We start from the raw sequence: 12,200 nt of genomic DNA, 5'->3' as shown, positions 1-12,200 counted from the left end.
AAGAACGTAACAAAACACACAACACATATGTAAAGAAAAGACGCCATAACCTAGAGCACACACCAAGGTCCCAAAGTGACGGAAAACACCAAGTAGACAAAAGCATTGATGGCGTGACTTTCACATCTCATCCGGCTCCAGCATTTTTCTGCTAATAAGGAAAGGGAGGTTTTTGATAAGAATTCCAATAAATATAAGCAGAGACAGTTGAATTGAATTATTCTATAGTTACCCACTCTTGACACTTCCTTATACTTCTCAACCTTTCTCCCACCTATCTTCATCTATCCTCCCGATTACTCCCTCCCATTTATCCTTACTTTTAGTCCCTATATGTTGTTCCATTATAAGGTGCGAGTATATTGTTGTGATCTCTTTCTTTTTAATTGATCCACTCCTTAATTTTGTAACTAATGGCTGGGGGCTACATCCTTGCAACTTACTATTATTCTGACTTGCAACTAACGCTTTTCTGCATCTAACATAAGAGAACCAGTGTCTTTCCTCTATCTTGTATTCTGCTTTTAGACTGTCCCCAACTCTTTATGATGTTTCCGTCCATTATATCTCTGTTCTCACCCCCACCCCATCCAATACTTGTACTACTCCCAATTTCCTAACTTCTCCTAACTCATCATTTAACCATAATGGGGCAAATTCCATTACTCCCTGATTATTTAGAGATTTTTTTTTACCCACTCCCACGTTCTAACTAAGAACCCTATTGCACCGGCCGATTATCGTTTGCATAATCGTTAACGATTAACGATCTCAAACGACCGCTATTGCGAAAGACCTGAAAACGTTCACATCATTTCCATGGAACGATAATCGTTACTTATGTCCTTATTCAAATGCGAACGATTTGCGAACGTTTGCAAACGAGCAATGATAAAAATAGGTCCAGGTCTTATAAAGCGATCAACGATTTCTCGTTCAGATCGTTAATCGTTAACTGCATTTCAACCAAACGATTATTGTTTAGATTCGAACGATTTAAAGATAATCTAAACGATAATCGTCCGGTGGAATAGGGCCCTAAGGTCTTTACCATTACCAAATTACTCCAAGCTTTCTTCCCAGAACTCCTGTCTCCATATCTGCATATCTCTACATGTAATAGTGATGTGCGGCTGATGGCTGATGACTGTGTAAAGAAAATATAAAGTATATACATACCTGCCACACTCGCCGTGCTTCTGCCTGCTCCTCGGTATCATCCCGGCAGCAGCAGCCAGGAAGATACTGGGACTGGTTAGAAGCATTGGGGAACGTGGCAGGTATGTATATACTTTATTATTTTACACTAAAGGCAAGGGCTACACGGACATCGCTAACAACAAATATATATACAGTCCATGCTGCACGATTATTGAGCTGTGTAATAGGCTCAGTAAATGAGCGTCGATCTAGCAGATTGGTGCTCATTTACATTGTCAATCAGGCCGTGTAACATGGCGATTTGTCTGAACTAAGGGTGCGTTTACACAGAAAGATTTATCTGACAGATTTTGGAAGCCAAGGCCAGGAATGGATTTGAAAAGGGGATAGATCCCAGTCTTTCCTTTATGACCTGATCCCTGTTTATAGTCTGTTCCTGGTTTTGGCTTCAAAGATCTGTCAGATAAATTTGTCTGTGTAAATGCACTATTATGCTGCGTTTACACGTAACGATTATCGCGCGAATTTGCGCGATAACAGTCAAATTCAGCCCGGCCACGCATCCTACAGCCCCCTGCGCCGGCTCGATCGCCACCCCCGCCACGAGCATACCTTACCTGCTCGGCGTAGCGGGTGTTCAAAATTCCTGCCTCCCCTCTTCAGTGCATTGATTGGCTAAAGAGGGGAGCCGGGAATTTCAGGCTGCGGAGGAGCGGGGGCCGGGCTGCGGGCAGAGGCCGGGCTGTGGGCGGGCCGGGCTGCAGACGGGAGGGCTGCAGGCGGGCCTTTGGCCGGCTAAAGCGATCTTAAAACGATCACAAAACGAATTTTCGTACGATATATTGTACCGTCTAAATGCTGATTGGAGCTAGGAAAGCAGTGGCACCTTACAGGTTAAGCCACACCTTTAAGACACCTACAGGTACACAGGAGGGATCTGATGCCTAGCAACATCCCCTTGGGTATTTTAAAAAATGTCCTTTCATTTAATATAAAAAAGTAAGAAGACTTTTTTTAAGGTGAACTAACATACTGTACTTTATACAGAGTTTTTTTGCATAGATTTTGTGCAAAATTGTCACAAAAATATTCCAACCCAAATCCCCAGTGCTAACAGCGCATTTATAGTCAGATCATCTGGTCTAATAAATCTGGGCCAGTGGATTTCCAATGTACATGTTTCTATAAAACTTCCCCCAACATGCAGCACTTGGAGGACAGACTAATATCCCCTTTATAATAAGCAATTATTATTTTTATTATTATGTAATAGGTGGAAGATGGCCGTGATGGACGCCCCATGGATATTCAGGTAATTACACTACAACGAAAACAGCAAAAAAATCTAATAAATTATTTTTACAATAGTTTTCGCCCCCGCTCGCACACATTTTCTGCCCTTGCCATAGACTCCATTTTATGGTCGGGACGGATTCCGCCGTCCACCCAAAGAATTGACTTGTCAATTCTTCGGGTGGATGGCGGAATCTGACCGACCATAGAACAGAGTCTATGGCATGGGTGGAGATGTGTTCCAGCGCGAGTGGCCTAATCCGAGACGGGTTACCAGTGAGGAATTGAAGAGGAAAGTTTTCTGCTTGAAATTCATCTATTCAGCTCTGGCAGAATAGGAGCAGAATTCAAGCGGAATTCAAACCCCATTGACTTCTATAGGATTCTCCTGCTGGAATCGGCCCAAGAAATTGACAAGTCAATTCTTTGTCGGAAGGCGGATCCGCGGCAGAAAATTCTGCTGTGTGAACAACAGAGCAGAAATACCATTGAACACAATGGAATTGCTCTATTCAAATTTTATGGGAAGAATTTCAAGCGGAAATTTAGGGTGTGCTCACATTATGGAATCCGCACGGATAACCTGCCATGGATTCCATTGCCCGCATCTCCTCCTGTTCCATTGACTCCATTCTATGGTCGGGGGGATTCCGCCATCCGCCCAAAGTATTGGCATGTCAATTCTTTGGGCAGATGTCGGAATCCGCCCGACCATAGAATGGGACAGGTGGAGAGGCAAACGTGTGCGAGCAGGGGCGAGCGGCGGAATCCACTGGAGATTATCCGTGCAGATTCTGAAGAGTGAACACACCCTAAGAGCGGATCCCGCTTTAAATTCCTCGCCTATTCCTCAATGTGCACATCCCCTTAAAGTGACACTGTCACCCCCTTTGTGCATTTTGACATCTCTATACAGGTGTAAAGGGTAAATTTAGCGTTTTTCATGCCTTATTTCATATCATACGTCATGGTGCTTGTTCAAGTAAAAAGTGTCCTTTTATCAACTGCAGATAGTATTAAGTGGGCGTGGCCTTGCAGCATTAGCACCACTTAGCCCCACCCACAACAACACTGTTGGCCCCACCTCCTTGACGCCTATTAGTTGGCCGACGTACGTAAAGGGGGTGGGGTCTAGACCTTTCGGCCAGCCTGTTCCAATAGCCAACGAGGGGGTGGGGCCAACTGTGGCATTATGGGCGGGACTAAGTGGCGCTTATGCCACAAGGCCACGCCCTCTTAACACAATCTGCAGTTGATAAAAGGACACTTTTTACTTAAACAAGCACCATGACGTATGATATAAAATAAGGTATGAAAACCGCTAAATTTACCCTTTACACCTGTGTAGAGATGTCAGAATGCACAAAGGGGGTGACAGTGTCACTTTAAGGGGAAAACTGGCAGTGATGATAAGGGGTTAATAAATATCCTGATGGATTTCATGTTCTTATTGAGATATCACAATAAATAACATTTTCTGAAAGTTTCAAATGGGACCAAGTAGCAATCCTCCTAACCAACCCTATGTTCTCTGTTACAGAGACGACAAGTACCCGCTTCACGGTTGGATCCCGAGCCTGGAGACCATCGTGTAAGTATGAAGAAGCAGCGGAGATATAATCATCCATCTACATGATATGACAATATGAGTCCATTTATATCTGTGTTCCCCACCAAATACTCACATATGTATATTCACATATCCCCAAACACTATGGGGCAGATTTATATATGTGCAGCCCTGAGCACATTGAGAAAGGGGCACAAAAAGCTGTGGCCTCCATCTGCTACTAATTTATCCTGGTTTATGCCGAAAAACAGGGAAAAATCAGGGCAGAAACCTACACCTGCTGCGGAGCACTTGTAGATTTCTGCACCTGCTGCGGAGCACTTGTAGATTTCTGCACCTGCTGCGGAGCACTTGTAGATTTCTATACCTGCTGCGGAGCACTTGTAGATTTCTGCACCTGCTGCGGAGCACTTGTAGATCTCTGCAGCTGCCTTGTGGTAGGTACAGGTCCTGCTGGATTTACTCTGGTCTTAATAAATGTCTATATATATTTATATACACAAGCTGGTTTATGTTCTATATACAGTGAGACTGACGAAGAGGAGGAGGCGGACGAGGCTGCAGACTTTTCCAGGTGAGGGTTCAAAGCTTATTGCATTGTGAATACATGTTTATTTATTTTACCATCCTGTATAGAGAGAGGAGCGTCAGGAAGACATGATGTGTATATGTGTGTGTGTGTGTGTGTGTGTGTATATATATATATATATATATATATATATATATATATATATATATATATATATATATATATACACAAGCTGGTGTATGTTCACAGTGAAATCGACGACGACGAGGAAGATGGCGCGGCTGCGGACATCCCCAGGTGAGGGCTCAAAGCTTATAGTATTGTGAATACAAGTTTTTTTTTTTTTTTACTATATTGTATAGAGAGAGGAGCGACAGGAAGATAGAATGTGTGTGTGTATATATATATATATATATATATATATATATATATATATATATATATGCAAGCTGGTGTATGTTCTCTACACAGTGAAATCGACGTCGACGAGGAAGAGGACGTGGCTGACGACATCCCCAGGTGAGGGCTCAAAGCTTATAGTATTGTGAATACACGTTTATTTTTTTCCCATCCTGTATAGAGAGAAGAGCAGTGGGAGGGCAGGATAGGGGGCGCTCTAGTTAGACATAGAATCATATTTTTCTATTTATTTTAAGGGTACAAACACACACAGCAGATACGCAGCAGATCTGCAGTAGATTTGGTGGTGCAGATTTGATGCTGTGTTCAGTTATTTAGATCTAATCTGCTGCGTATCTGCTGCGTATTTGTTGCGTATTTGCTGCGTATCGCAGCAGTAAATAGGCTGCGATACGGTGTGTGGGTTTGTACCCTTACAGCATTTATTCACATTACAAACTGCTGACACTGGGACTTAGTTGTTAAGGTCCCCATACACTTTATACTTTAGCTGGCTGTACCTGCAATATACAGTACTATATGGTCATTGTATAGAGCAGTGTACAGCTCACTACATTACTATTGCAATCACCTTCTTTACAATAAAATATTTAATGTGTAATATAACAATATATTTATATATGAGATGGTTTACGTTCTATACACAGAGAAGAAGAGGAGGACGAGGAGGACAAAGGGACGGCCGTGGAGATCCCCAGGTAATGAAACAAAACCTATAACATTGTGAAGCAAGGAATTGTTATTTATCATGCTGTATATAGAGAGAGGACGGGGGGCGCTCTATTTGGAGGTGGGATCTAATTTCTATTGTGGGTAATGGTGAATAGTATATTACTGCAGGTGTGAATAGGGCTGGTAAAAGAGCATTGTTTCTATATAATCTGCTCAGAAATTCTGGTTTCCTTACACTAACCATTGATTTCCCTCCATTTCTTGGTCGTTTCTCCTCGGCAGAAGCAGCAGCAGGAGGAGATCCATCTTATCCAGGTAAATATATGGGATGATACAGTTACATGATAACACACCTCTATTGCTGCACTGTATATCCTCATGTCATCACTATATATTATATTACCAGTCACATATAATAACCACGAAAGGCCTCATGTACATAATACAGACATACAAGTGACATGGTGCCGCCTGTATCTCACCCACTAGGATAGCACTGAGTCCCCTCTCTCCAGTGTAATGTCTATTCCCCATCACTGCTGACGGGTCTGATCTCAGGAAAGTCATGCTGGTTTTTCTCCTTCCCTTATAGACTGCGGGCGCTGTTCTGCTGCTGCTGCGCCACCAAGGAGGAGTAAAGGTGAGTACCCAAAATCCCATCACACCTCAGATCACTTTTATTCTGACTGTATATTCATATGGAGCCTATATATGTAACCTGTCATTATTAACACATTGCTTGTTATATATCCTATCTAGGTAACACAGCGCCGCCAGAGTGAGGAGAAGACACCCGACCATCTGGAGCTGTCTGGAGGAGGAGGCGTCCGGAACATCAAGTGGTAAATGGGACGCCCATAACATCCGGAGGATACATTTACCACACATGGGGGAGGAGGAGCCCCCTTTTACCATCAGAGATAGGAGGAGTAGACACTCACAACACCTAGAGGGGTCTGGAGGAGGTGCCCTTAAAGGGGTTATCTAGGTAACTAAAAAGGCATTTCCTTCCTCGCCAGTGTTTCATTTCTGGTTTGGTCTCCTCTCACACCATCATCTTCTCACCTGGCAAAACGGAGGCGGCCTCAGACAGTGGGGCAGGTACTTTGTTGTGATTGTCGCATGCGGGTGAAACCAGTGGCGGCGAGTTTCACCCACATGTGGTGATCACACCATAGTACCTGATCTACTGTCTCAGACCTTTGCCAGGTCAGAAGATGTTGGAATGAGATGAGTCCGACCTGGAAGTGAGATGCTGGTAATGGTGGAAATATCTTTTCAGCTCCCCAGATAACCCCTTTTAACATCTAGAGGCAAATTAGGGGCCCGTAACATCCGGAGGATTTATTTGCCTCACAAGGGGGAAGGAGGAGCCCCCTTTTACCACCAAAAATAGGAGGACTAGACTCTAAGAACACCTAGAGGGTCTGGAGGAGGCGCCCTTACAGGGGTTATCAAGGCAACTAAAAAGGCATTTCCTTCCTCGCCGGCGTCTCACTTCTGGTTTGGTCTACTCTCGCACCATCATCTTCTTATCTGGCAAAACGGAGGCGGCCTGAGACAGTGGGGCAGGTACTTTGTTGTGATTGGTGCATGCAGGTGAAACCAGTGGCGGCCAATGTACAAACAATGTTGCCGATGTCATCACAACATTGCGCGTACATTGACCACTGCTGGCGGTGAGTTTCACCCACATGTGGTGATCACACCATAGTACCTGATCTACTGTCTCAGACCTTTGCCAGGTCAGAAGATGTTGGGATGAGATGAGTCCCAACTGGAAGTGAGATGCTGGTAATGGTGGAAATATCTTTTCAGCTCCCCAGATAACCCCTTTTAACATCAAGTGGTAAATGGGGCGCCCATAACATCCGGAGGATATATTTACCACACATGGGGGAGGAGGAGCCCCCTTTTACCATCAGAGATAGGAGGAGTAGACACTCACAACACCTAGAGGGGTCTGGAGGAGGTGCCCTTAAAGGGGTTATCTAAGTAACTAAAAAGGCATTTCCTTCCTCGCCGGCGTCTCACTTCTGGTTTGGTCTCCTCTCACACCATCATCTTCTTACCTAGCAAAACGGAGGCGGCCTGAGACAGTGGGGCAGGTACTTTGTTGCGATTGTTGCATGTGGGTGAAACCAGTGGCGGCCAATGTACAAACAATGTTGCCGATGTCATCACAACATTGCGCGTACATTGACCACTGCTGGAGGTGAGTTTCACCCACATTTGACGATCACACCATAGTACCTGATCTACTGTCTCAGACCTTTGCCAGGTCAGAAGATGTTGGAATGAGATGAGTCCGAACTGGAAGTGAGATGCTGGTAATGGTGGAAATATCTTTTCAGCTCCCCAGATAACCCCTTTTAAAATCTAGAGGCAAATTAGGGGCCCGTAACATCAGGTGGGTTTATTTGCCTCACATGGGGGAAGGAGGAGCCCCCTTTACCATCAAAAATAGGAGGACTAGACTCTAAGAACACCTAGAGGGGTCTGGAGGAGGCGCCCTTAGATAAGTTAGCTAGGGAGCTAGAAGGCATTATCATTCCTTTTGTCTCTCCTCTGGTTTGGTGTCTTCTCATTCTACACTATCTGACTTGGCTTAAAGGCGGCGGGCTGAGATAGTGGGGCAGGTACTGGGCTGCGATTGTCACATGTGGGTGAAACCAGTGGTAGCCAATGTACACATGATATTCCATCATTATGCATATATTGGCCACTACCGGTGGGACTGGTTTCACCCACATGTGGTTATCACACCATAGTACCTGATCTCCCACCTCAGCCGCCACCTATACCAGGTCAGAAGTTGTTGGGATGAGATGTCACCAAACTGGAAGTGAGATGCCGGTGAGAGAGGAAAGGAAATGCCTGTTCAGCTCCCCAGGTAACCACTGTAACACCTAGAGGCAAATGAGGCGCCATTAACATCATTGGGGTTCATTTGCCTCAAATGGGGAAAAGGAGGAGGCCCCCTATAACATTAGAAAAAGGGGGAGAAGACTCCTTTAAACATCTGTAGGAGTCTGGAGGAGGTGTCTGTAGCATCCGTAGGCAAATTAACATCCATCAGAACTTGACTGGGCATCCTCCAATATCCGTCTGGCATCAGAAACCACCACCTCCTGATGACCCTCTACACCCCAGGAGCAGCCGGTGAGTATTTCCCATCTGGCACCTGGAGAGTTCAGGAATAATAGCTGCTTGTTGTAGCCCTGGGGCCATTGACACCAGTGATCTTACCACAGCGCTATTATCCCTGAACTCTCCGCTACAGGCCTGGTAAGTATCGCACCTCACAGACACATGACGACTACACACACACACATATATATATATATATATACACATAAACATGCACTACACATAGATAGCGGCTGTGATCCTGGGACTTGCTCTGATCGCCACATTTGGGGTCGGGAAGGAATTTTTCCCCTTGAGGACAATTGACTCTTCCCTCTTAGGGGTTTTTGCCTTCCTCAGGATCATCTCAGCCTCACAGCCCCCACAGTCATACATGTCAAATTACTCTCCCTATAACTTGAAATAAAATATCTTTTTTTGCCCCTTTACATCTTTGTGTCTGTGTCTTTACTTCCAGGTAGTGTCCGGATCATTCCGCACATGGTGATACCAAGTCTGGCTGTTTTTAGTTACATTTTTATTTGAAAAATGGGAAAAAGGGGGTGAGTTAAATTTTCATCAAGTGGGCAGTTTTCTTATATTTTTTATTTAACATTTTTTAAAGGTTTCCTATTATTTGGACAAACTTCTGATATGTCATAGTGACACGCTAGAAGATTGTGTGGGTGGGGAAAGGGTGCTGAGACCCTTACTGATTGCTGGAATGAAGGGGCAGAAGTGCAGTAGGTTAATCCCCCCTCATAAGTAGATGCCCCCGGTAGTTAGGCAATTTCCCCATTAGGTGTAGGTGTGGGGGGGGGGGGGTGTTACCTCCTATTGCAGTACACAACGCATGTCACGGCACTCTTGCTTTACTTTATGACAGTCTTCGATACCTGCTTAAACATGAGAACTACACTATGGTCATAAGAAGGAAAATAACAGTGGACCATGGAAACACCAAGTCACATGATCAGGCACAGGTGACAAGTATCCATTACCGCTACACAAAGAACAATACAGACAATAATACCGCCATACAGGTCAGAATCATTTGTACACAAGTTATCACACTGCCGACTATATGAGAGAGTAAAGCACTGATCAGAGGATCTGGAGGATCGGTCAGATCTCCTGACATGTCTGGTTTAGGAAAAACTCATATTCCCGAAAGCAATTGTGGAGCGTCTCTTCTGAGCGCTCTGCATTGTGTCACTCCTTTTATTCCTGCTGGAAATGTATGAATAAATGGTCGACTATTTGCTACCAAAATACATACATTTATTTTAATAAAGTTATCTTATAAAGTAATGTAACTTTATTAAAGCAATGTATTAGTAAATTAAGGGGGGTATTTTTGCGTCTCCAGAACAACCTTTAGTGGTTTGGCAACTAAAAACCTTAAAGAGGTTATCCAGGATTGGTAAAACATGACCGTATTCCTATAGAAACAGCACCACTCCTGTCCTCAGTTTGTTTATGGAATTGCAGCTCAGATCCACTGAAGTCAATGGAACTGAGTTGTAATACCACACACAACCTGAGGACACGTATGTCGCTATTTGTGGAAGAATGTTTTTCCAATCCTAGATAATTCCTTTAAAGCGAATCTGTCATCCATTGAACACCTACAGAACAAATGACAGTGTTATACACTTTGTACTGCAATGTTAAAGGGAAACTATTACTACTGGTGATATCTCTCACCAGGGGCGTAACTAAAGGCTGATGGGTCCTGGTGCAAAATGTTAGCTTGGAGCCCCCCATCTCACCCGATCAGGCAAAGTCATATCTAACGTTATATCCAATTACTCTAATGTGCCACCATGTTCTAATGCACTGTCACTGCCTCCACCTCATGTACTGCACTACTTCCCCCTATAATTAAGGGACTGTACTGTTTCATTGTCTAATCATTGTATTCCAATCTTTGACTCTCCAGCTGAAAAACTACAACTCTCATCATAAACTGCCAGTTGGAAACAATGGGGGTTTTAGTGCTGCAACCTGAAGAGCCACATGCTGCAAAACTACAACTCCCATAATAAACTGTCAGCAGGGCACGATGAAGTTTGAACTTCTGCAACCTGGAGAAGTCACCTGATATCACCTGCAGTCCTATGTAACACCACAGATAACAGTGATATCTCTGAGTACAGATAATGTAGTAGCTGTCACCTCGGGGCACCCGTACTAAATGATGTTCTACAAAATAAGAAAAGTGTCATACAGGGATTCACAGGTGACGTCTTCTTTGATCTGAGGCGTCACTTTCCCTTTTCCTCTCCATCCGGCCCAGACCTCCCTGATGATTCCTTCCAGATACGTTTCATCTTTTCAGAACCTGCGAGACAAGCAATTTAGGCTCCGCACATTTATAGCAACTTCCTTCCCTTTCTCTCTCCTGTAGGCTCCCAAAGTAACTGCGCTGTTTGGGATGCCCCCTGTATGTAGGATACCCTGCTGTGCCCCCTGTATGTAGGATTCCCTGCTGTGCCCCCATGAGCTAATAATGCCCCCAGAGGTGCCCCCATGAGCTAATAATACCCCCAGAGATGCCCCCATGAGCTAATAATGCCCCCAGAGGTGCCCCCCATGAACTAATAATGCCCCCAGAGGTTCCCCTATATACTAATAATGCCCCCAGAGGTGTCCCTATATACTAATAATGCCCCCAGAGGTGCTTTATATACTAATAATGCCCCCAGAGGTGCCCCCATGAGCTATTTATACCCCCATAGGTGCCCCGATATACTAATAATGCCCCCAGAGGTGCCCCGATGAACTAATAATGCCCCCAGAGGTGCCCTTATGAGCTAATAACGCCCCCAGAGGTCCCTTCATATACTAACATTGCCCCCAGAGGTGCCCCCATATACTTATAATGCCCCCAGAGGTGCCCAAATATACTAATAATGCCCCCAGAGGTGCCCCCATATACTAATAATGCCCCCAGAGGTGCCCCCATATACTAAAAATGCCCCCAGAGGTGCCCCCATGAACTAATAATTCCCCCAGAGGTGCCCCCTATGAACTAATAATGCCTCCAGAGGTGCCCCCTATGAACTAATAATGCCCCCAGAGGTGCCCCCAAATACTAATAATGCCCCCAGAGGTGCCCCCATTAACTAAAAATGCCCCAGAGGTGCCCCCATGAACTAACAATGCCCCCAGAGGTGCCCCCTATGAACTAATAATGCCCCCAGAGGTGCCCCCATATACTAATAATGCCCCCGAGGTGCCCCCATATACTAATAATGCCCCCAGAGGTGCCCCCATGAACTTATGCCCCCAGAGATGCCCCATATACTAATAATGCCCCCAGAGGTGCCCTCATGAACTAATAATGCCCCCAGAGGTGCCCCCATATACTAATAATGCCCCCAGAGGTGCCACCATATCCTGATAATGCCCCCAGAGGTGCCC

General features: G+C 44.9%; 1 protein-coding gene across 3 annotated transcripts in view; it reads left to right on the top strand.

Annotated features, from left to right (window-relative positions):
• The first annotated feature begins 2,442 nt into the window (after positions 1–2,442).
• Positions 2,443–12,200, top strand: part of LOC138779845 (major centromere autoantigen B-like) — a 56,350-nt gene continuing 46,592 nt past the window's right edge. The window contains exons 1-10 of one of the 3 annotated variants that reach the window (XR_011361218.1): positions 2,443–2,473; positions 3,995–4,045; positions 4,551–4,598; positions 4,803–4,850; positions 5,025–5,072; positions 5,621–5,671; positions 5,928–5,960; positions 6,238–6,285; positions 6,405–6,487; positions 8,674–9,182. Coding sequence is in view for 1 of the 3 variants with exons in the window: in XM_069956651.1 (XP_069812752.1) it covers positions 2,451–2,473; positions 3,995–4,045; positions 4,551–4,598; positions 4,803–4,850; positions 5,025–5,072; positions 5,621–5,671; positions 5,928–5,960; positions 6,238–6,283 (348 nt within the window). In the remaining 2 variants the exon portion in view is untranslated. Of the gene's footprint in view, positions 2,474–3,994; positions 4,046–4,550; positions 4,599–4,802; positions 4,851–5,024; positions 5,073–5,620; positions 5,672–5,927; positions 5,961–6,237; positions 6,286–6,404; positions 6,630–8,673; positions 9,183–12,200 lie in introns of those variants that run through there. The other 2 variants (XR_011361219.1, XM_069956651.1) reach the window with 2 other exon arrangements.

Source organism: Dendropsophus ebraccatus, unplaced genomic scaffold (genome assembly GCF_027789765.1).
Source record: "Dendropsophus ebraccatus isolate aDenEbr1 unplaced genomic scaffold, aDenEbr1.pat pat_scaffold_787_ctg1, whole genome shotgun sequence".
NCBI lineage: Eukaryota > Metazoa > Chordata > Amphibia > Anura > Hylidae > Dendropsophus > Dendropsophus ebraccatus.
This window is presented reverse-complemented; position numbering and strand designations above follow the sequence as displayed.